The 26,068-nt window shown below is 45.2% G+C and overlaps 1 protein-coding gene across 2 annotated transcripts in view; it reads left to right on the forward strand.

Moving 5' to 3' along the window:
* The window catches only part of RABL6 (RAB, member RAS oncogene family like 6), an 83,714-nt gene extending 58,099 nt beyond the window's left edge, over positions 1–25,615 (forward strand). For both annotated transcript variants that reach the window (XM_077477001.1, XM_077477010.1), the window contains 5 exons: positions 9,044–9,241; positions 13,915–14,134; positions 16,500–16,665; positions 20,553–20,608; positions 21,981–25,615. In XM_077477001.1, the coding sequence (XP_077333127.1) occupies positions 9,044–9,241; positions 13,915–14,134; positions 16,500–16,665; positions 20,553–20,608; positions 21,981–22,175 (835 nt within the window). In that variant the 3' untranslated portion in view covers positions 22,176–25,615. The remainder of the gene's footprint in view (positions 1–9,043; positions 9,242–13,914; positions 14,135–16,499; positions 16,666–20,552; positions 20,609–21,980) is intronic.
* The last annotated feature ends 453 nt before the right edge of the window (positions 25,616–26,068 follow it).

Below are 26,068 nucleotides of genomic sequence, written 5' to 3' on the forward strand. Positions count from 1 at the left end.
ATAAGGACTGGTAACTTGGTATAGGGTGCTACGGTACATAGGCCTGAGTGCGTTACAGTCTGCTGTTCTGTAAGGACCGCTATCGGTCCACAATACATAGGGTTGCCGTGCACTACTGCTGACCGCTGCCCTATACTGCAGCAGTCCTTCATTGGTATAGGGACTGACGTACAGTCTGCTAATCACTAACACACAACCTGCTTGGTCCACAAAAGTTCTTATAAGGACTGGTAACTTGGTATAGGGTGCTACGGTACATAGGCCTGAGTGCGTTACAGTCTGCTGTTCTGTAAGGACCGCTATCGGTCCACAATACATAGGGTTGACGTGCACCACTGCTGACCGCTGCCCTATACTGCAGCAGTCCTTCAGCGGTATAGGGACTGACGTACAGTCTGCTAAACACTAATACACAACCTGCTTGGTCCACAAAAGTTCTTATAAGGACTGGTAACTTGGTATAGGGTGCTACGGTACATAGGCTTGAGTGCGGTACAGTCTGCTGTTCTGTAAGGACCGCTATCGGTCCACAATACATAGGGTTGCCGTGCACTACTGCTGACCGCTGCCCTATACTGCAGCAGTCCTTCATTGGTATAGGGACTGACGTACAGTCTGCTAATCACTAACACACAACCTGCTTGGTCCACAAAAGTTCTTATAAGGACTGGTAACTTGGTATAGGGTGCTACGGTACATAGGCCTGAGTGCGTTACAGTCTGCTGTTCTGTAAGGACCGCTATCGGTCCACAATACATAGGGTTGCCGTGCACTACTGCTGACCGCTGCCCTATACTGCAGCAGTCCTTCAGCGGTATAGGGACTGACGTACAGTCTGCTAAACACTAATACACAACCTGCTTGGTCCACAAAAGTTCTTATAAGGACTGGTAACTTGGTATAGGGTGCTACGGTACATAGGCTTGAGTGCGGTACAGTCTGCTGTTCTGTAAGGACCGCTATAGGTCCACAATAGATAGGGTTGACGTGCACCACTGCTGACCGCTCACCTATACTGCAGCAGTCCTTCAGCGGTATAGGGACTGACGCACAGTCTGCTAAACACTAACACACAACCTGCTTGGTCCACAAAAGTTTTTATAAGGACTGGTAACTTGGTATAGGGTGCTACGGTACATAGGCCTGAGTGCGTTACAGTCTGCTGTTCTGTAAGGACCGCTATCGGTCCACAATACATAGGGTTGCCGTGCACTACTGCTGACCGCTGCCCTATACTGCAGCAGTCCTTCATTGGTATAGGGACTGACGTACAGTCTGCTAATCACTAACACACAACCTGCTTGGTCCACAAAAGTTCTTATAAGGACTGGTAACTTGGTATAGGGTGCTACGGTACATAGGCCTGAGTGCGTTACAGTCTGCTGTTCTGTAAGGACCGCTATCGGTCCACAATACATAGGGTTGACGTGCACCACTGCTGACCGCTGCCCTATACTGCAGCAGTCCTTCAGCGGTATAGGGACTGACGTACAGTCTGCTAAACACTAATACACAACCTGCTTGGTCCACAAAAGTTCTTATAAGGACTGGTAACTTGGTATAGGGTGCTACGGTACATAGGCTTGAGTGCGGTACAGTCTGCTGTTCTGTAAGGACCGCTATCGGTCCACAATACATAGGGTTGCCGTGCACTACTGCTGACCGCTGCCCTATACTGCAGCAGTCCTTCATTGGTATAGGGACTGACGTACAGTCTGCTAATCACTAACACACAACCTGCTTGTTCCACAAAAGTTCTTATAAGGACTGGTAACTTGGTATAGGGTGCTACGGTACATAGGCTTGAGTGCGGTACAGTCTGCTGTTCTGTAAGGACCGCTATCGGTCCACAATAGATAGGGTTGACGTGCACCACTGCTGACCGCTGCCCTATACTGCAGCAGTCCTTCAGCGGTATAGGGACTGACGTACAGTCTGCTAAACACTAATACACAACCTGCTTGGTCCACAAAAGTTCTTATAAGGACTGGTAACTTGGTATAGGGTGCTACGGTACATAGGCTTGAGTGCGGTACAGTCTGCTGTTCTGTAAGGACCGCTATCGGTCCACAATAGATAGGGTTGACGTGCACCACTGCTGACCGCTGCCCTATACTGCAGCAGTCCTTCAGCGGTATAGGGACTGACGTACAGTCTGCTAAACACTAATACACAACCTGCTTGGTCCACAAAAGTTCTTATAAGGACTGGTAACTTGGTATAGGGTGCTACGGTACATAGGCTTGAGTGCGGTACAGTCTGCTGTTCTGTAAGGACCGCTATAGGTCCACAATAGATAGGGTTGACGTGCACCACTGCTGACCGCTCACCTATACTGCAGCAGTCCTTCAGCGGTATAGGGACTAAGAGTTTTGTCACAGGGTCATTTAAAAAATGACATGCAGAGGAAGAGGCAGGCCCTTCCGCAGGGGTGGTAGGGGTAGGGCAGGAGCAACAGGCTTGAGCCAAAGTGGGAAGTTGCAGAAGGTGCGTTCAATTACTTTAAAGGATGCACCAGACTTGGTTGAGTGGCTCGCTCAGCCTTACTCTTCTGCACCCTCCTCATCCTCTCGATCTGCACCCTCTTCTTCACTCTCTGCTATGTGCACCCCCAAAGACACTACCACCAACAACACGACCACCACCACCACCACCACATACCTTCCGCTTGAGTCACTGGAATTATTTTCCGATCCATATCAAGAGGACATTTCTGATGCGCAGCCACTCTTGGTATTGGATCAGGAAGAGGAGGTAGCAACAAGCGCTACTCAGCAGTCTGACGCCAGTACCCAGATCAGCCCAAGGAGGAGGTTGGTCCCCGGTGTTGCTGCCTACTCTACTTATAGCGGTGGGGAAGGTGACGTTGATGATGACGTGTCTAGTGATGTCACGTGGGTGCCCACAAGAGAGGAAGAGGAGGGGAGTTCAGAGGGAGATATGGACCAGCAGATAGGGAGGAGAAGCAGCAATGACTTACATTGCACAGCAGGGACAAAGCAGACTGCAAATGTATCAGGAGCGAGTCATCGACCATGTACGGTCACATCTGGCGCTCCCAGGACACCGGCACATGGCTCCGCAGTGTGGGCTTTTTTTAACGTGTCCGCTGCTGACAATAGCGTTGCCATCTGCAATCTTTGCAGTCAACGCGTTAGTCGCGGTAAGCCCAATACTCACCTAGGGACGACCGCCTTAAGAAGGCACATGAGCAGCCATCACCGAGCCCAGTGGGAGCAACGGAACACACAAAGCCACACTGCAGGCTCTCACCGTCCAGCCTCGTCTTCTACTTCTCCTTCTCCTCTCTCCTCACAATTGTCCTCCACTCCACCTTCCATCACGCCAAGCTCACATTTTTCTGCAAAAAGGCAGGCTTCCGTGGGCCTAATGTTTGAGCGTAAAAAAATGATGACGCCGGATAACCCTCTTGCCCAACGGTTGGCGGCTGGCTTGTCAGAACTCATAGCCCGCCAACTACTGCCATATAAACTGGTGGACTCGGAGGCCTTTCGCAAATTTGTGGCCATTGGAACACCACAATGGAAGGTCCCAGGAAGGAAGTATTTCTCAGAGAAGGGCATCCCAGAGCTATATGGCCATGTTCAGCGGCAAGTGAATGTATCTCTGGCACACAGTGTCGGTGCCAAGATACATCTGACCACAGACACGTGGTCTAGCAAACACGGGCAGGGAAGGTATATCAGTTTTACTGCCCACTGGGTGAACCTTCTGACGGCCGTCAAGCATGTAACCCGTGGCACCCGTGTAGATTTGGTTTTACCGCCACGGATTGCATGCAGGCCTGACTCTTCTTCTCCTCCTCCTACTCCATCCTCCTCCCTCTCCTCCTCAGCTGCCTCCTCCTTTTCCGCTGCTAGCGTCTCTTCCACTGCACCGCCCAAGCTCCCCAGAACCTATTCCACATGCCAGGTGAGACGTTGCCATGCCGTGCTGCGTCTGTTGTGCCTGGAAGCAAAGAGCCACACTGGCCCGGCACTCCTTTCAGCTTTGCGTTCACAGGCAGATGAGTGGCTAACACCGCTCAATTTGACAGTTGGTAAAGTGGTGTGTGACAACGGTGCCAATCTGCTTAGCGCATTGAAACAGGGCAAAATCACGCACGTGCCGTGCATGGCACACGTCTTAAACTTGGTCGTGCAGCGATTCCTTGTCAAATACCCTGGGGTCCAGGACATCTTGCGGCAGGCAAGGAAAATCTCGGCCCATTTCAGAAGATCTTACACGGCCATGGCTCGCCTTGCTGACATTCAGCGGCGACACCATCTGCCGGTCAGACGTCTTATTTGCGATTGCCCGACGCGATGGAACTCAACCTTCTATATGCTTGATAGGCTGCTCCAGCAGAAACGTGCAGTTAACGTCTACCTGTATGAACTCTGCGAAAGAAACGGTTCTGGGGAGCTGGGTTTTTTTTCACCGCGCCAGTGGCTGCTCATGCGCGACACATGCAGACTTCTGCGGCCATTTGAGGAGATCACCAAACTGGTCAGTCGCAGCCATGGCGCCATCAGTGACATGGTACCTTATGCCTTCTTTCTGGAGCGTGCATTGCGTCGTGTCATTGATCAGGCTGTGGAGGAGCAGGAGCGGGAAGATGAGGAAGTCGCAATGCTGGATGAATTCCCAGGGGGGGCTACTCTATCTGAGACAAGTCAACAACAGGAGTCTGATGAGGAGTCAGAGGAGGATGGTGCCGGGGCGGATGAGCAGGAGCAAGAAGAGCATGCTTTAAACCTTTCTGGGATCCCTGTTGTGCGAGGATGGGGAGAGGAGAATGAAGAGGACGACATTATCCTGGATGATGAGCAGGAGCCAGGCCACCACACCGCTTCCACTTTAGTGCAAATGGGGGCCTTCATGCTCCAGTGTTTTAATAGGGACCCCCGTATAAAAAGCATGAGGGTCAAGGACCAGTACTGGGTGGCAACGTACTTAGACCCCCGGTACAAACACAAAATGGCGGAAATGTTACCGCCGTCGCAGAGGGCTGTCAGAATGCAGCACTTCCAGGCCTTGCTTCGAGAAATGCTGCATTCTGCTTTTGCGTGCGCTGGCAGAGGAGCAATTCCCACTCCCAGAGAAGGATTTGCGGGTACCAATCCAACAGCGCCTGCAAGAAGAGGCCGGTTTGAAGATGTGTTGGTGACTTCGGATATGAGGTCATTCTTTCAGCCGACCCATCGACAGGTGTCATCCGGATCCAGCATCAGGGAACGCCTAGACCGTCAGGTGTCCGACTACATTGGGTTAACGGCCGATGTGGACGCTCTGAGGAGTGATGAACCCCTAGACTACTGGGTGGGCAGGCTTGACCTCTGGCCAGAGCTTGCCCAATTTGCAATCGAACTGTTGGCTTGCCCCTCATCCAGTGTCCTGTCCGAAAGGACGTTCAGCGCAGCAGGGGGGATTGTGACCGATAAGCGTACTCGCCTAGCTCACCACAGTGTTAACTACCTCACATTTCTAAAAATGAATGAGGCATGGATCTCGGAGGAATTCAACACATGTGATCAGTAGACCATGTATATGTCTATAAACAATTTTTGGAATCAAGCACACAGACCTTCTTAATTCATTTGGCTCACTTCCCTGACCCAAAAAAGCACACCGTACTATATGCCCCTACCCTCCTCTTTGAAGAGGTTGAGCGGTGTCATATTTCTACTGGGGCTGCTTATTATGAGGGGTTCCCACCATCCCTGTGCTGTGCTGACTTCCTCCTGGGTGTTCTTATTATGAGGGGCTCCCACCATCCCTGTGCTGTGCTGACTTCCTCCTGGGGGTTCTTATTATGAGGGGATCACACCATCCCTGTGCTGTGCTGACTTCCTCCTGGGGCTGCTTACGGTGCTGCTGTCAGCGCTGTATGTCACGGAGCTGCTGTCAGCGCTGTATGTCACGGAGCTGCTGTCAGCGCTGTATGTCACGGAGCTGCTGTCAGCGCTGTATGTCACGGAGCTGCTGTCAGCGCTGTATGTCACGGAGCTGCTGTCAGCGCTGTATGTCACGGAGCTGCTGTCAGCGCTGTATGTCACGGAGCTGCTGTCAGCGCTGTATGTCACGGAGCTGCTGTCAGCGCTGTATGTCACGGAGCTGCTGTCAGCGCTGTATGTCACGGAGCTGCTGTCAGCGCTGTATGTCACGGAGCTGCTGTCAGCGCTGTATGTCACGGAGCTGCTGTCAGCGCTGTATGTCACGGAGCTGCTGTCAGCGCTGTATGTCACGGAGCTGCTGTCAGCGCTGTATGTCACGGTGCTGCTGTCAGCGCTGTATGTCACGGAGCTGCTGTCAGCGCTGTATGTCACGGAGCTGCTGTCAGCGCTGTATGTCACGGTGCTGCTGTCAGCGCTGTATGTCACGGAGCTGCTGTCAGCGCTGTATGTCACGGAGCTGCTGTCAGCGCTGTATGTCACGGAGCTGCTGTCAGCGCTGTATGTCACGGAGCTGCTGTCAGCGCTGTATGTCACGGAGCTGCTGTCAGCGCTGTATGTCACGGAGCTGCTGTCAGCGCTGTATGTCACGGAGCTGCTGTCAGCGCTGTATGTCACGGTGCTGCTGTCAGCGCTGTATGTCACGGAGCTGCTGTCAGCGCTGTATGTCACGGAGCTGCTGTCAGTGCTGTATGTCACGGAGCTGCTGTCAGTGCTGTATGTCACGGAGCTGCTGTCAGCGCTGTATGTCACGGAGCTGCTGTCAGCGCTGTATGTCACGGAGCTGCTGTCAGCGCTGTATGTCACGGAGCTGCTGTCAGCGCTGTATGTCACGGAGCTGCTGTCAGTGCTGTATGTCACGGAGCTGCTGTCAGCGCTGTATGTCACGGAGCTGCTGTCAGCGCTGTATGTCACGGTGCTGCTGTCAGCGCTGTATGTCACGGAGCTGCTGTCAGCGCTGTATGTCACGGAGCTGCTGTCAGCGCTGTATGTCACGGAGATGCTGTCAGCGCTGTATGTCACGGAGCTGCTGTCAGCGCTGTATGTCACGGAGCTGCTGTCAGCGCTGTATGTCACGGTGCTGATGTCAGTGCTCTGTATTACGGTGCTGCTGTCAGTGCTCTGTATCTCCTGCACCCTCTTGTTTGCCTACCCTGGTCCCTGACCTTCCCTCTCCTCCATTGCCTTCATTAGCTCCATAGTCCTGAATTGTCAGAACAATTTCCCAAATAAAAAAAAAATGCTTGTAGTTATCGATCCCAAATTCACCTCATACATGTATTATGCTATTGTCCAGGTGGTGGGACTACGTGCTACCCCCTAATAATTACCCCGTGGCCGCAAATTCGACCTAAAGGTTTGCGAAATTCGCCTCCCATTGAAGTCAATGGAGCCCGCGGCGAACGGTCGTTTTCGCGAACGTTTGTGTCCGTTCGCGTTTCGCGTTCGCGAAACGTCCCGTCGGAAGTTCGTCCATCACTAATGGTAAGCCATAGATCCACTTTGAGACCACAGGCCACACATCCTGCAGTATCTCCACTTCTGCAGTCTCTTCCACGTGTTCCTGTTTGATAGCTAAGGTCTATGTCTGTACTTTGTCAATAGCAACTGTTTTAGCTTGCTATATTAATCTCATTGATGCAATAGATACTATATTGTAGATACTGTAATTGCAAGCTCTTATGCCTGTGACATGTGATGTGCTACAAAGTGAAATCATATATATATATATATATATATATATATATATATATATATCTATATCTATATCCTTTTTTACAACTCGTAGTAAACTATAACCCTTCTCCCTTATTTTATAAATAAATAAAAAGTGATCTCACACAGTAATAAACTGTCACAGACAATGAAATACCGTATATACTCGAGTATAGGTCGATCTGAATATAAGCCGAGGCCCCTAATTTACCACAAAAAAATGGGAAAACGTATTGACTCGTGTATAAGCCGAGGGTGAGACATGCCTGTCCAGCCCTGTGTGTCCGTCCAGCCCTGTGTGTCCGTCCAGCCCTGTGTGTCCGTCCAGCCCTGTGTGTCCGTCCAGCCCTGTGTGTCCGTCCAGCCCTGTGTGTCCGTCCAGCCCTGTGTGTCCGTCCAGCCCTGTGTGTCCGTCCAGCCCTGTGTGTCTGTCCAGCCTGCCTGCGTCCCGAGCCTGTGTGCTTCTGCACATACGGCGGCCATGCCAGGGTCGCCGCACCTCTTCTCGTCTGACAGACGGCGGCCATTCCACTGTTCAAAAGCCGCGCCTCCATCTGTGATAGGCGGAACACTCAATTTCCCAGCAGTCTGTGTTCCGCCTATCACGGACATCCTCTCATCCTCGTCCGTAGTATGAGGATGAGCGGATGTCCGTGATAGGCGGACCACTGACTGCTGGGAAATTGAGTGTTCCGCCTATCACAGACAGGGAGGCGCGGCTTTTGAATAGTTAAATGGCTGCCGTCTGTCTGCTCGACACGCTGATCGGGTAGACAGACGGCGGTGACTCGAGTATAAGCCGAGGGGGGCACTTTCAGCCTCAAAAAAGAGGCTGAAAATCTCGGCTTATACTCGAGTATATACGGTAAGTACAATGGTGATGCTTGACCATTGTACTTATTTCATTGTCTGTGACAGTTTATTACTGTGTGAGATTAATTTTCATTTATTTACTATTATGTGTATTGTGAACACTCTAGATTTTGCAGCTGTGTTCAATCATTGATTGTCCCGTTTTTCACACTTTGAGCTACCTATTGGATCAATGCGAATAACAAAGGGCCTTCACGTTTACATTTTGTTACCGTCTCCCTTATTGACTCCTTTCTCCCCTATTTCTTTTGTGCCACAAAAAATATAGTGCAAAACCCATTCATATTTCACATAAATAATGTCGAAGCTATTGCTGAATATATCGGTTGATAGCAAAAATGTGAATACTTGTTGCAAGAACATGCATTTGGTCTTTTAGGTCATGTGATATTTGTCCCTTGTCATGTCACCCCCTTTACCCCACCATGGTGGGTGACTGTCATGTTCCACATTTTACCAAGTGTCTTTCCCTGCTCCTGAAATTCTTTATCTTTGTACAGTGATGCGGATGTACCGGGCTCAAATCCCATGGTGGCTGGCTTTCAGGATGATTTGGATCCTGATGATAAAGTAGCCCCGAAATCTACTTTACCTGTCATCCCCAGCAAGACCATCACTCTGTCCAGCGATGAGGAAGGATCCATTCCCTCTGTGCAAATTGCTGGAGATGAAGACATAGACTCTGAGCTCCCTTCTTGGTGAGTTGTTGTGTGAGATCTCATTGCATGGTGGCTAATTGGAAATGTTAACCACTTCAGCCCTGGAAGATTTGTCTGCTCAATGACCAGGCCATTTTTTGTGATACGGAACTGCGTCACTTTAACTGACAATTGCGCAGTTGTGCAACGCTGTACCCAAACAAAATTGATGTCCTTTTTTTTTTTTTCCCCCACAAATCGAGCTTTCTTTTGGTGGTATTTGATCTCTGCGTTTTTTTTATTTTTTGCGCTATAAACAAAAAAAATGCCAATTTGGAAAAAAAACACAATATTTTGTACTTTTTGCTATAGTAAATATCCCCTTCTCTTTTTTGCTTTTTTTTTTTTTTTTTTTTCCTCAGTTTAGGCCGATATGTATTCTTCTACATATTTTTGGTAATAAAAATCGCAATAAATGTATATTGATTGGTTTGCGCAAAAGTTATAGCGTTTACAAAATAGGGGAAATATTTATGGCATTTTTATCATTATTTATTTTTTTTGTTTTACTAGTAATGGCTATGATCAGCGTTTTTTTTTTTTTTTTTTTTTTTTTTATATCAGGACTGCAACATTATGGCAGACAGATCGGACACTTTTGACACATTTTTGGGACCATAGACAATTATACAGCCATCAGTGCTATAAAAATGCACTGATTGCTGTGTGAATGTCACTGGCAGGGGGAATGGGTTAACACTAGCGATGTTCTAACTGTAGAGGGATGGGACTGACTAGAGGAGATGACGGATCCTTGTTCCTAGCTAGTAGGAACACACGATCTGTGTCTCCTCACAGAACAGGGATGTGTGTGTTTACACACACACACATATGTCCCTATTCTGGCTCTCGTGCCCGCTATCACACGTGGCTGGTGGTCATCGCGACCGCCGGCCACGCGCAGTTCAGCGGGCGCCTGCCTGATAGGGCCAACATATAGCTACGACAGTTTGTGGGAACGTGCCGACCTGCTGCAGTATAATGACGGCAGCTGGTCGGCAAACTGTTAAATTGCAGCTCTGGGGACTTGGATTACAGTGCAAGTCAAGGCAAATTTTTATTTATTTAACTACCTTCTGGAGCAATGTTGTACTCCAAGTTCAGGTATATGGTACGTGCTGTTTCCAGGTGCAAGGGATTGGCAATCCAGTGTTGCAAATATATGTGCACTGGCTGGTCATCTTTTGCTACATCTCCACATTAGTCTTCTATTTTGAGAATCATGTCACTGGAAAAAGCAGCCCCGAGAAACCAAGCTTGCAGTTCTGCTGCAAGTTCTCTTCAAGGGTAAGGACCACCACAGGTGAGGAAGACAACGGTGATGTCACAATACCAACCAGAAGACTACTGGGTTTAAAGTGGTTGTAAACCCTTACATAAACCCACTGACGTGACTGGCCTCAGGTGATACACAGACATAACAAATTTTCCTACATAAGTTGTACTTGTTTATCTATAGCCTTCTCTTTTCTACAGCCATTCAAAGCTCTGAAGGGGGGTGGGTGGGTGGGTGGGAATCTGAAGTTGCCCACTGCAGATCTCCGATTGGAGGGAAGGGACACACCCCCCTTCACACAGCTTTTTTTTTTTCCTCTTGGTGTCAGGAAAACTTGTCAGAAGTGACTCATGCAGATAGCAGAGGAACGAGGCCGCAAACAGAAATTACACTTAGTGTTCTGAATCTAAGGATATGCTTTGTTCATGTTTCATGTCTGAGGTTTACAACCACTTTAAGGTATACATAGAGAATATTTTAAAGGTAGATGGGCAAAGGTGGATTGGGGCTTTACAGCAAAATTTAGGCTGCTTTCCTCCAGCACTGTCAGGTCAACATTCCCTCTCTCAATTGTTGCCATCCTCTCTGGCAATTCTGAGTTCAGAGACTTCTTTCTTGGTCTTCAGATGGCTTCTAATAATGTTGACTCCTACAAATGCACCCTGGAATTATACAGTGAAGGGAAGAAAGTATTTGATCCCCTTCTGATTTTGTACATTTGCCCACTGACAAAGAAATGATCAGTCTATAATTTTAATGGTAGGTTTATTTTAACAGTGAGCGACAAAATAACAAATATCCAGAAAAACGCATTTCAAAAAAGTTATAAGTTGATTTGCATTTTAATGAATGAAATAAGTATTTGATACCCTATCAATCAGCAAGATTCTGGCTCCCAGGTGTCTCCTATACAGGTAACTGGCTGAGATTAGGGGTGCTCCTAATCTCAGCTTGTTACCTGTATAAAAGACACTTGTCCACATAATCAGATTCCAATTTCTCTATCATGGCCAAGACCAAAGAGCTGTCCAAGGATGTCAGTGAGAAGATTGTAGACCTACACAAAGCTGGAATGGGCTACAAGACGATCGCCAAGCAGCTTGGTGAGAGGGTGACAACAGTTGGTGCAAATGGAAGAAACACAAAACTGTCAATCTTGCCATCGATCTGTGGGTCCATGCAAGATCTTGCCTTGTGGAGTTTCATTGATCATGAGAACAGTGAGGCATCGACTCAGAACTACACTGGAGAATCTTGTCAATGATCTCAAGACAGCTGGGACCATAGTCACCAAGAAAACAATTGGTAACACTACACAGTGAAGGACTGAAATCCTGCAGCGCTCACATGGTCCCCCTGCTCAAGTAATCACATGTACAGGCCCGTCCGAAGTTTGCTATTTAACATCTGATTCAGAGGCGAACTGGGTGAAAGTGTTGTGGTCAGATGAAATCAAATTCAAGCTCTTTGGCATCAACGCAATGTGTTTGGAGGAGGAGGAATACTGCCTATGACCCGAACACCATTCCACCGTCAAACATGGAGGTGGAAACATTATGCTTTGGATGCATTTTTCTGCTAAGGGGACAGGACAACTGCACTGTATCAAAGGGACGATGGACAGGGCATTGTACTGTCAAATCTTGGATGAGAACCTCCTTCCTTCAGCGAGGGCATTGAAAATAGATCGTGGATGGGTATTCCAGCATGACAATGACCCCAAACACACAGCCATGAACAAAGGTGTGGCTCAAAAAGAAGCACATTACGGTCCTGGAGAGGCCTAGCCGGTCTCCAGACCTTAAACCCTTACAAAATATATGGAGGGATTTGAAGGTTCGAGTTACCAAACGCCTGCCTTGAAACCGTAATGACTTGGAGAGGATCTGCAACGAGGAGTGTGATAAAATCCCTCCTGAGATGTGTGCAAACCTGGTGGCCAACGACAAGAAACGTCTGACCTCTGTGACCCCCCAACAAGGGTTTTGGCACCAAGTACAAAGTGATGTTTTGCAAAGGGTTCAAATACTTATTTCACTCATTAAAATGCAAATCAATTTCTAACTTTTTTTTTAATTTATTTTTTTTCCTGACATTTTTGTTGTTCTGTCTCTCACTGATAAAATACCATTACCATTAACATGATAGACTGATTGTTTCTTTGTCAATAGCAAACATACAAAATCAGCAGGGGATCAAATACTTTTTTCCTTCACTGTATCATCTTGTTACCCAGCTTCATTTTCTGCAACTTGCATATTCTGGGAATGTATGTTGAACTGGAAGTGGAAGGCAATTATTGTCATTTTAAGAGACAGCTTGTTCATGCTTCAGGAAACAACTTATCTGTAAACAGTAAAGGTTTTCCGCTATGGAGAAACTCCTTCAAAATATTGTACAGTATACTTTTGACGTTTCATTGATTTGTTGTAGTGTTATTCTGCAGAATGGCTTTTCCTTCTCTTCTGCAGTGAAAGGCATCTGTACATCCCTTCCTATCCACAGCCACTATCGAGGAGTAATAACTCTCAGGATACAGAGAGCATAACCTACTGCATTGACTGCAGGTCTCTTTAGGGCAACCTTTTGAGCTGCATTCTTTATTGTAGTACAGTATTGATCATAGTAATTCACTAACAGAATTTATTGCTGCATTTTGTCCTGCCAGCTGGTAATATCTTGTACTACTGCACCAACATCTTGTCAGCTCTTAAATCTTCACTGGACACAGGAAATGGCAGTAATGATCTCTTAAAGCAATCCAGAATTCTACATTTATTCCACATGCACATTAGCTGGACAACCATTTATATTAAAGGGAAACTATAATGGCTTGGAATCAACGTCCTAAAAATGTCTCTCTGTATGTATGTGTGTGTATGTATGCATACACAATGTGTGCACAATGGAGAAATTCCAAATATAGTACCACTTCACAAAGAAATCTAAAATGCAACAGTAACTGTTCCTATACGGTAGTGGGGTTGATTAAATAAAGTCACCAAACAAGGAGAAAAAAAAACGAAGATCTGTGACAAATGCTATCAAGTAAGTTGGAGGTACATACTTCAATAACCAGTACACAAGCAGACCTATAGGTTTGAAAACCACAGGAGCAGAGTACAAACGAGCTAGTATTTAGGTCTCTAATTCTCCCAAAAACAGCAAACGGCCATCTTAATCCAGTTCATTACCCCCCATATGCACAAAGTCCAAAAGGGGCCAAGGGTACAATGAGATGAGAGCCCGAAAATCTCCAATGGGGGAGTCCGCATTCCATATCCTTGGGGGGCGATTTTTGTCCATCTCCGCAACTTTTTTTTTTTTCTTTTTGTCTAAAATAATTCAGCTCCATTGTTATGCCACTTGGTCATTATGCAATTCTTTTATATTTCAGGAAACCCTCTAAAGTCTCAGCACCTCAGACTCACCCCGAGAAACCAGTCCCAGGCCCCACCCTTATACCAGCATCTAGCAAATCCAAGAAAGCAAAAGTCAAGGTCCAAGAGGATTCGGACAGTGACCAAGAGGGTCCGATCGCTACACAAATGCTTTCCTTTGTTATGGATGACCCAGATTTTGATAGTGAAGATTCAAACCATGTGCCCAAGTCTCAGGTGAGATGGAGCCAGAATGGCTAAACCACTGCTTCCAAGGGTCCATCTCTGCTTTTCATCATCCATCTTTGCTTTCTTAAGCAAACTAACTGTAATAATTTAAACACCCTTTTGTTTTATTGCAATGTATTGAGGGGGGCAGGGCGGGGGGAGGGGGCATTGGTGATTTGGTCTGAAAATGATTGGTTGCCACAGATTCAGTAGGTTTAGTTCTTACTGAGTGACTGGCACAGAAGTATGCAGACCAAATGTTTAGACTTTACAGGCTGCATACTTGGGCTGGGTTGTACATTTGAAGTCAGAAGATCGCCGTCACATTCAGGAGGTAGTTACAAATGTGGAATGTTGAGGCTTCTAGCATAATTTTCCCCCAGTATGGTAGGCAGCCTTCATATTTCTGTTGGTTTAGCTTTCAGCTTTAAACAAGATCTGTCACAGCGTACATTCTAATTTTATCAGCATTGTAATAGCAATACAAACAATAGTTTTATTTGACATACCATTATAATCTTACTTGAAAAATCTCCTTTTATATTGTGAGTGCTGCCTGTCTGCTTGTCTCTTTCCACAATTTTCTGTATTCCCTGCATGCTTTGAAGCTTCTTCTTTGCTTATTCATTTGGTTTACTTTTGGTTGCCAAGGACTACATATCCCATGATACCATAAAAAAAAGTTTCATCAGACCGGGTCACCTTCTTCTATTGCTCAGTGGTCCAGTTCTGATGACTACTGTAGACACTTGCGGATGTGGACACAGGTCAGTATGGGCACCCTGACCGGCCTGCAGCTACGCGGCCCCATAACCAACAAACTGCAATGCCTGTTTTTGCTGCTTTTAACACATCAGCTTCAGGGACAACATGTTTACTTGCTGCCTAATATATCCCACTGATTTTCAGATGCCATTGTGAAAAGATTTTCAGCGTTAACTTAAAGGAGTTGTAAAGACAGAAGGTTTGTTTTATCTTAATGCATTCTATGCATTGCGATAATAAACCTTGTGTGTAGCAGCCCTCCCAGCACCCCTTTATTACTAACTTGAGGTCCCTCTCTGTCCATGAGTGTCTTGGCAATCTGGGACTCTCCTCCTGATTGCCTGGGACAGCAGCGGCGCCATTGGCTCCTGCGGCTATCAATCAAGGTCAGTTAGCCATTAAGGGGAGAGAGGGGTCGGGACTCGGTGTCTGAATGGACATACAGAGCTGTGACTTGGCTCGGGTGCCCTCATAACAAGCCCCACCTGCAGCGGGGAGGACACATGCTTCATTTGCCGGTTAGTGTAGTATGCAATGCATACTAGCACATTATGCCTTTACTTTGCAGGGAAGAAAAACCCACCAGGGTTTACTTCCTCTTTAAGGCATTTAAAGCGTTACCTGTGGAGAATTTTAAGCACCATAGTTTGGCACTATTTCACTTTTCACATAAAATTTTATTGAACCGATTGTTCAAGCCTATGCAAACCGTCACATGATGTATCCTTCTGATCTGATGAAGGGCGTTCGCTTGTGAGTGCGATAGAAAATCATGGAATGCTACATCATGCGACGTTTGGTATATGCTTGAACAATCGGTTCAATAAAATTGTAAGTGCTGAACATCCTGTTTGCCAATGCCTCTCCAAAATAAAAATGTCTTCATCTTCCTCTTTATTTTTCCCTCCCTCCCTACTCCTCTCATTCCACAAATTGGAAACGGGTGTGATGTCAGAGGAAGTAACCTGCAAAATACATAGCAATTTATTGTGCGTAAACATGCACGTCAACACACATCAGTAGCAGGCAATGCACATCTGTTTTTTGAGCATTTTAATGCACGTTTATCTGTGAACAGGCGCTTATATAGTGCCCAACAATTTGTGCAATGCGTTACAATATAAAGGGAAATGGAACAGCTCCATCACAAATAAAGAGAGGGGCAAGTGATACAAAAGGTAACAACTACCTTGTCAATTACATTTGTATGCAGCACATATGATTGGCTTCCAATCTTGTGTCTCTCTCTCCCAGTCTGTCGCAATGTGTAAATTGGCTCTAGTATGTGTATATGAATGTGAGTAAGGGACCTTAGATTGTAAGCTCCTTGAGGGCAGGGACTGATGTTGAATGTATAATATGTAAAGCGCTGCATAAATTGATGGCGCTCTAAGTACCTGTAATAAAATAAATACAGTGAATTGCAAGAGGCTGATATCATGTGAAATCGAGATACTTGCACTAGTTTTACAACAGGAAAAAAAAAATCTATATATTTGTGACTAAATAAATACAGATGTAAGGTAAATTTGCATCTCGTATATCTCTGTTCAGCTTTGATATTGAAAAGAAAGAGGTTTGATTATTGGCATTTTGTGTATTTCTTCAGGATTCATTCCCAGTGCTGAATAACATGTCAGACAGCTCCAATGAAGAGACCGTGTCCTCTCGTCCTCCTGAGCCAGTAAAGCCTCCAACAGTCGCTTTTAAACTGAGAGAAGATGATCTGTTTGGTTTAGGGTTTGAGGACAAAGAGCCTAAGGACAGCGAGGAAGGTGAGATGGAAGCTGCATGCTTCTTGCATTATGCATGCCCTTCATTTATTCTTACTGACCGCATAAAGTGCCACAAACATTTCATTTGGCCTAAAGAAGTTAAGTCAAAAAAAAATAATAAGTGCACTTTATTTTGCATGTAAAAAAAGTGCATTCATTATTTTGTTGCAGGAGCATGTAAAGCATTACACCAGAGATCAGCAGATCTATTGCAAATCTGTCAGTGTATCGCTTGCTCGTACCTCGTATGAGCAAGCTGATACATTGTGACAGGACTCTTCAATGACTTACCACAATGCTCATAGATGATCCCCTATAGCTGTCAGATCAGGCAGGTGCAGGGGCCGGTCCATTTGTAACATGCTACATGTTACTCTGAATATGGGTGTAATGTGTCGTGAAAGGTGAACTTAGCCTTTAAGCCTGGTACACACCACATTGGGTTGAAAAAAACAAACCTGATAGCTCAGATCAGAGCTGCTGTACTAACAATCTGATGTTGGTACACCAATCTCACCTATTGTGTTCTGACGGGGACAGCGATCTTAGCCCTTGGCAGACCTTTTTTGGTCATGAGCCTTTGACAGAAGCTGACCTGGTTGCCATAATCACAGGCCAAATGTCGGCTAGTTTCTATTGAATCCGCTGACATTCAGCTTGTGTACCAGGCTTTAGGCCAGGGGAAGGCAACCTTTTTAGCATAGTATGTCAAACTTTTTTTTTTTTTTTTTATGAAAATTGAGAGTGCCGGTTAAAAAATAAACAAAAAAATAAGTCAACTTCACACTCTCAATGACCAAAAAGAAACAATTACTTGAATAATAGTAAAAAATTAACATTGCAATTCCAAAGATTAATGATAACTTACCCTTGCTTCAAAAGATGTGTGCTGCAAGGCATGTACTATAAGGTTGAAATAAATATGCCAGCCAAGGACTTCTGCAGATCACCCCAATTCCTGCACCTATACACATTAGATCAGTCCCAATTTCTTGAACATTCACACCTGAGATCACCCCAATTCCTGCACCTCCACACCTCAAATCACCCAAATTTCCAGACTTTCACATCTTAGATCCACCCCTATTCCTGGACCTTCCATCCTCAGATCATCCCTATTCCTGCATCTTCACGAACTACTACTTTTAGAAAACACAGACTAAGCTTTTATATCGGGGTTTCCAAAATTATCCCCCCCCGCATCAGATGTCCTCTCCTTCGTACATCAGGGTCCCTAGAGTTCTTCCCTTTACATCAGAATCCCCAGAGAAAACAATATATTGCAGCGCACACATGCAAAAAATACATTTACCTCCTGCAAGGCTATTAAAAACCTAGACATTTTCAAAAAAACATTATGGGGATTTGATCACACCATATTGCTATCCAAAAGGATTTGGTCAGAATCCATACAATAGACAAACAAGATATTTGGGGGGCACACCTTAAAAGATGCATTAAAGATGGTGCAGCCATAAGACCACACAACAAAACAAAATATTACAGCGCACACATGCAATAAAGACATTTACCTCCTGCAAGGCTATTTGAAACACCTAGACATTTCCAAAAAAAAAAATTATCAAAAAATATGGGGATTTGGTCACACCATATTGCTATATGGTGCTTAAGCCCACTTACTGTGACAAAAGCACCCCACTCCCTCATCAGTGCCTCTCATTAGTGTCCACCTGTGTCATAGGTGGAGACCTCATGTTCTCCCATATAGAGGAGTATAGCTCCCATGGTTCAGAGAAGCAGGATCTCCTAGTCTATAGATTGCGTAGGACCCACTAATCATGGTGTACTTTGTCGCAGTACGTGGGCTTAAGCACCATATAGCAATATGGTGTGACCAAATCCCCATATTTTTTGATCATGTTTTTAATAGCCTTGCAGGAGGTAAATGTCTTTTTTGCATGTGTGCACTATATTTTGTTCTGTTGTGTGGTCTTATGGCTGCACCATCTTTAATGCATCTTTTACGGTGTGCCCCCCAAATATCTTGTTTTTCTCCCTTATAACAGGGTCCCCTCTTTACATCAGGGTCCCAAGAGTCCCCTCCCCCACACCAGGGACCTAAGTGTCCCCTCCACCTTGCATCAGGGTCCCAAGAATTTCCCCCATAACATGTTTCCCAGAGTCTCCCCATCACACATCAGGGTCCCCAGAGCCCCCCATTAAATTGAGGTCCCCCAGAGTATCTCCACGTTACATCGGGGTAGCCAGAGTTGCCTGCATTACATCAGGTTCCCCAATGTCCCCCTAAAACTCCATTATACTTGGACCATGTACCGCATGCAACCATAACCCCCCCCCCAAATAATCTCACTCATCAAACTATAACTTTACCATGCATATCCTACCTTCTATCCAACCCAGCAGTATCTCAAATGCCCCATCCTCCACCACCCATAATAACCACATAATCCCGACCATGTCCAAACCACCCACCCACCCATACATACATACATACATACATACATACATACATACATACATGCATGCGCGCACATGCATCCCTCACATACAAACCCACACCCAATCACCAACGCAAAAACATCCACATACACATAACCCCATCCATGACCGTCTGCACTATCACACAACACCCACACCACCATCCATATCGACACATTTGTTTGTGTATACAAACCCACCCCTGCACACACTGCAACCACATATACACCAACACATAAAACATGCACTTGCACGTACAACATTTTTGTACATACATACACACCCCGCAACATATTTGCCCACACCCCAGCCACCAAACTTGCAAAGTCAAAACACCCCATTTATGAAACAATATAGTGCCAGCCAACCCTGTCCACCTGCATTCTTAGCCACATACCCAAAACCAACAGACATCAAAAGAAAACAAACCAAACCTCATGGATTCAGACTGAAAAGATTGGAAAAAAAACATAAGCAAAAAGCCAAGCCAGCTAGTACCAAATCCAAAAAATGACAGCAGACAAAAGGCTTACACACGCCAGCTACTGGAGAGGGCAGTTGCCCCTCCTTCACAGTTTGTCCCAGCTTCCAGGTGCCACAGGACTTCAGTAATTGCCTCTCCCTTATAGTAGTCCTGCCGATACCTGGGGCGAGTAGAGCCACAGGTGCTATTTTCACGGACCCAGCTGGGCATCAATTGAGGAGACGAGGATTGGAACCAGCTACTGCAGGTGTCTGGCAACTGCACACACGCTGCTACCCTAGGACTCTGGCACAGCCAATGAGTGCGGCTGCCCAGGGAATCAATGGGGAGGTGGGGATTGGAATCGGCAATTGCACACGTGCTTTCATCCTGGGACTCGGGCAAAGCCAGTGGGGGTGGCTTAACCAGGAATCCATGGTGGAGGCAGGGATTGCATGCCACGGCAGACAGCAATACTTGGCTTGCGTGCCATCATAAAGACAGCTGCATGCCATGTCTGGCACACGTGACGGGAGTTGCCGACCCCTGCTTTAGGAGGTTTACAATACTCTGTGACAGTGAGTCACCGCAGCTGTGACTCATCCTTTATCAGAAAGCTCAAACCGTTTCAATAAGACAAAGGGTGCTGCAATCTAGCGATCACATAGAGCAGGAATGTGCAATTAGCAGTCCTCCAGCTGTTGCAAAACTAAAAGTCCTATCATGCCTCTGCCTCTGAGTGTCATGCTCGTGGCTGTCAGTCTTGCTGTGCCTCGTGGGACTTGTAGTTCTGCAACAGCTGGAGGTCCACTGCATGCATAATATTGCATATCCATGACATAGAGCTTTGGAAAAAAATGGTTGTACAAGTGAACATTTTAATAAATGACAAAGATTTTGTGTGTGTATATGTACAGTAAATATATAGTGGAGAGCTGATCCATGTCTGAATCTTCTCTCCTAGATAAAGAAAGTAAGACAAGCAAAGAGAAAAAGAAAAAGAAGAAGAAGAGCAAAGAGGTGATATAACCTGATAATGAAATAGAGCATTCATTCTGATTAAATCATGATGTCTCTGGAGCAGCTTGCTGCCTTCACTTACTGGGATTCTTGTCACTGTTATGGAAGACTGCAGACAGTTAACAAGCTGCCATCACTGAGACCTGTCATCAACTTCTACTGACCTGCCACTCTGATTTAGACTAAGCAGATTTCATTCTATAAATTGCATCCAAATGTAGCCCTCCATTTTCAGAAATATAGTGGCAGGATGTATCCCTGTGTGCTTGTTTAGCATAACATTATTGAAAGTCGTGTAAATCATAGTCTGGTGGAAAAATGTCTGTGGTTTATTTAGTTAGGCTGTACAGAAATAGATTTGGACATATAACATTTCGAGGAGAGTGAATATTTGGGCTAAGCTGTTGGGTAGAATGGGCCCACAGTTTCGGACCCACTTTTGGCCAAGTCTCAGACTGCTACCATATATATATATATATATATATATATATATATATTTGTACAAAATATATAAGAGCAGGGGTGAGCTAATTAGGACTGTACAGCAGTGGTCTCCAAACTGTGGCCCTTTGTTTGCATTTATCAGGCCCTTGGGACATTATTCCTCCCACTGATACAGGGCATTATTCCTTCTACACCAACAATGGGGCATAATTCCTGTCACTGATACGAACAGGGCACTATTACTAAAAGTGACACCAACAGTGGGGCACTATTCTTGCCACTGACACCAATGATGGGGACACTTCTTCCCACTGACACCAACTTCAGGGCCTTTTTTTTTTTTTTACACTAATGATTGGACTAATGATTGATTCCTCCCAATGATGAGCAATATTGCTCACATAGATACCAGTGATGGGGTATTCTTTAACCCCATTGAGACTGGGGCATTTTCTATTCCCACTGGCCACAGTCTGGCCACCTCAAAGTCCCTTTGTTCTGAAAGTTTGGAGACTCCTGTGCTACATGAAGACACAACTCTGTCTGCTAGAGAAGAGCACAGAGTGGTAATCTTATCGCTGTGCTGCTGCTTTGAATGGCTTACCCAATCAAAGGCCGGAATGGGTCCTAGACCAGGTTATGTTCAACTGCAGTGGTCTTGTGCAGTGCAGGACTTGGCTGCGGTGTCTGGTACAGTTTTTTTGAACTACAACTATTTGGAGCAGAATTTAAACAGATTCAGTTTTGTGTTTCAAATGTATAATTGGCTAATTGCAATTCATTTATCTATGGATTCTCTTTTTTTTTTTTTTTTTTTTTTTTTTTTGATGATGATTGAAATTGCTCTTTATACTTATTACCATGGGGAGCAAGTCTTTTGCTAATAAAACATTTTTTTTTATTTATGTATTTATTTTTTTACTACCAGGCTCCAGAAGAGGAAAAATCTGGCAAGAAAAAGAGTAAACACAAGAAAAGCAAAGACAAAGAAGAGGGGAAAGAGGAGAAAAAGAAAAAATCTAAGAAGACAAAGGAAAAAGATGACTTTGATGAACTGGAGGCCTTTCTTGGTGGAGCAGCTCCAAGTCTGCCACGCTCAGGTGGGGAATACGAGGAGCTCTAGGTGGTCCATCAAGATGTGTGCTCATGCTCCTTCATGGATCCTGATCCTCTGCCTCCCTCACCACATACTTATTCTAGAGCAAGCACAACCTTGTTCTTTTGTATGATGGCACCCCCAGTGGGGAGTATGAGCGTTAATAGGTGGAGAAAAACCATTTTATCAACCAGACTGCTTCATCTTCTCCTCATCTTCCTCTTCCATGGATCATATCACCTCACCTAGAGCTCGGCTAATGAGGAGACCGTGTACGCTCGAGTGGCAGTCACACTCAGGAGGAACCAATTTTTATTGCCCACTCAAAAAGACCTTATTCTTTCTTCTCATGGACAAAACCAATGAGAACTGGATCTGTAATGGTTGGCACCAGTGGGAGCAGAGATTATTAATGGGATTCAATGGTTGGTTGTCCGTGATCATATACTTTTAAAAACCAAAAACACAACATTGGCCGTTCTGCACTATACTACATGCTGCTTGAAAACTCTTTGCACTTCCATGTAACACTGCGGTCTCACTAGTGAACTTGCCTGGTTCTGAATAGTTCTAAGCTTTGGTGGTCCTCGGAAGGGCCGAAGTCACTTTTACCAGCATGTGTCTGACCACAGCATATCCACAATTGACATTAGTTTTTATTGCAACAAGTTTGCTTCTGTAGGTCACTCCTTTCTTTTAAAGGCCTCAGTTCTCCTACGTTCCCTAATTTAGGTGTTACTTTTTTATTTTATTTTTGTTCTTTTCACCAGGGAAGTGCATTTAAATCCGGAGACTGAATCATTCTGCAGACGGTACTCGTTAACTCTTCTTGACATCAAGGGCAGACATTTTTATCTGCCACCAATATTTCCAGACTCTTCCCAGTTGGATGAAGATTTCAAGGGGGGGAGGCAGAGAGTTATTGGTGTTTGTTTTTTTTTTTTTGTTTTAATTCACAATGGAGTGGGATAGCCATTGAATTATAAGGTTTTGTGTTTGTGTTTTTTTTTTTTGTTTTTTTTTTTCCTTCTCTCGATTTTTGTTTTTGTGGTGCAGTCCTGTGGTTGTTTGTCCCTTGTTACATTTGACTGTTTTCACCTCATGTGCGTTTGAAGTGATACTTTTACTGGTGACCAAATTTAAATTTTTAGAACCACAACATTTCCAGAATTTTTAAGTTCATTACGGTTGTCTGAAATTTGTAAGCTCATTCCAGTTCCCTTAGCCTTTTGGTATTGTCTTTCTCCCATCTAAAACTACCACCATTGCTTGTTCTTAACCCAGCTCATAGTAGATGATAGCCCCTTATTGGCCCACAAGCAGGGCATCCTCCTGGCCTTAAAGTGATATTAAAGGCTTGGTTTAAAAACAAACATGTCATACTTACCTGCTCTGTGCAGTGGTTTTGCACAGAGTAGCACTGATCTTCTTCTCAGGTCTGACGCTGGCTCTCCTGCGCCCATAGTAACCTCCTGTGCCGCTTCTCTGTGTGGTCATTAACACCCCATCTCTCTTCTCATTGGCTCGCTGGCTGTGATTGACAGTAGTGGCAGCCAATGGGGAGGAGAGATTAAGGTGAGCCGCCGCTCTCGTGCACATCGCTGGATCAGGGTGGGGCTCAGGTAAGTATTAGGGGGGCTGGGGGGGGGTGCTGCTGCACACAGAAGTTTTTTACCTTCATGTATACAATGCATGAAGGTAAAGAAACTAGAGACTTTTTAACCACTTAAATTAGATTAGTCTATTTAAAGGCATAATCCACTCAGCCGTAATCCACGTTTCAGCTTGAGTCTATGGAGAATGGCCAACATTCCAAAACTGCTGAAGTCTGGTATTCCTTAGTTAATAGAATTTTCCATATTTGTCTTTGCTGTCACATCCTCTGTTAAAGAGCTGTGAAAATTAAGTATTTTCAGCCAGTTATAGTAGCCACTGCCCATCTGTAAAAGCTGCAGCCAGTCTGTGGTTTTACATCCCTTACTATTCAGGAGATATGTGAAGAATGACCAAACTGCTCACTTGTGGATATCAGAATTAGGGGATGGACTATAGCTCATTTTTTTAAATAGATTTCACGCTCGTTATGGCACCATCACAGAGGTATGAGGCACACATTACTACTTCTCTTTGTTTTGCCTTCAGCTACTAGAAGTCTTTTTCAGCTTCTCGAGCAATGACTTGTGTGCAGGAAGCACCTTAATTTTGTTTTACTGTAGGTAATGCAGGCCATTATCACGTCCCTGCTCAAACTCTTCCAGGGACATATAACAATTAGTCTGAAATGTTGCACACCAACTGAAAGTTAAAGTTGGTCTTGCAGTGGGAGTGGCCACTTTGTGAAGGCTTAGGCGAATGCAGCAGGATTTCAAGTGATTCTGCTTACATTGGGAATATTCTTAGTGGTTAATTTGCTAAAACTGGAGAGTGCAAAATCTGGTGCAGCTCTGCTTAAAAGCCGGTTTTAATAAATCAACCCCTGTGTTTAACTAGAGTTCCTTCATAGGAGCTTATTCCCTGAGTTTTAACTCCTAAACTGCTTTTGCATTACTGTTGACATGTACAAGGAGAAAAGGAGCTCCCATGTGGCTCCCATGTAAGAGCCACGTGTGTACGTGGCTCTTAAGCTGATGGGCAGGAAGAAAGGGCACTTAAACGGGCAAAGACAAGACAGACTTTGGGTTGGGCATACCTTAGTTGTGCAAAAAGCAAGCAGAAGGTGGGGTAGTGAAATGGAGTCGGCAGAACGGCGGGCTTTGAAAGTGTTGAAACCTTCTTTATGTTCTACAATGGGGGAGGAGGGGACAGGTGTACCTGTATTACACATTCTTTAAACAATTCCTAAATGTTTTTCCTATTGTAGCTGGCTAGAGTTTTCCTATATCTTCTGCCTTTTTTAGAGACTTCTTTACACTTCTTTATGTTCATTTTGGACAGTTGTTCCCCTATCATACTGCTGTGTTTACAGGCTTTTTATCAATTGAAGTTGATGCTGTCTTATTGACCCAGCATGAGAAACAAAACCTCTTGGCAATGCACAGTGGGCAACCTATGTCGGAGGGTCTGGTAGGAAAATGTCTGTGTTGTCCCTAGCAACTGGATCCTTCCTGTGATGGATCACTTTTGGCAGCACAGACTGTTCTCCTTCAGACAAGTTTCAGGCCCTGGTGTTGGTGGCAGGTGACTGTATAAGTGTGTATTCTCTTTCACAATGTTCTTGATGCAGAATTTCGAACATAACATTGATCTCAGTGGAAAAGGAGAGTTCTATTTTCATAAAAAGTTAAGTTTGTTTGGTCCCAGGGGTTGATCCGTGGTTGCGATTTGGCATGGTGCAATTATGGATCGAGTCAAGGTAGCCATTTTGTTCATCTTTTGATAGCTTTGGCATCCACAGTCTAGAGCTGTCCTGGGTGTCAAAGCAACTGTATGTCATTGAGCAATGTGCAAAATAAATGAAATACATTGTGTGTAATGTCTGGTGTCTTTCTTCTTACTATTCTATGATCTGTTTTTTTGTTTTTGTTTTTACTCTAAAAATTTGTTATTAAAGAAATTAAATTACAAACATGCCATAGATTCCAGATTCAACAATTTACAGTGTACAGTCGGTATTCTTATCACTTTACATAAGCACTCAACATGGTAGCTTCATTATGCACCTTCAACACGTTACCCTACAGGGCCCACTTGTTCACCGCCCCAAAGGGAATCCCGCCAGGAATACCGACAACAACATTGAATAACAGCTAGAGTTAAAGCCCTTAAAACAGAACACCTCCTCCATATAGTAGAATATGGGGGTTGGGGATAGCACCCATGGAGTCTCACTGGATTGAGCCCTAACAGCATTTTGTAGCTGCATATGGTAGAAGTACATAGTCTGTGGGAGTCTAAATCGGTCCCGCATGTCAGAAAAAGAG

The sequence above is a fragment of the Lithobates pipiens genome, unplaced genomic scaffold (genome assembly GCF_037356315.1).
Source record: "Lithobates pipiens isolate NorthernLeopardFrog02 unplaced genomic scaffold, aLitPip1_a1.2 Scaffold_1, whole genome shotgun sequence".
Taxonomy (NCBI): domain Eukaryota; kingdom Metazoa; phylum Chordata; class Amphibia; order Anura; family Ranidae; genus Lithobates; species Lithobates pipiens.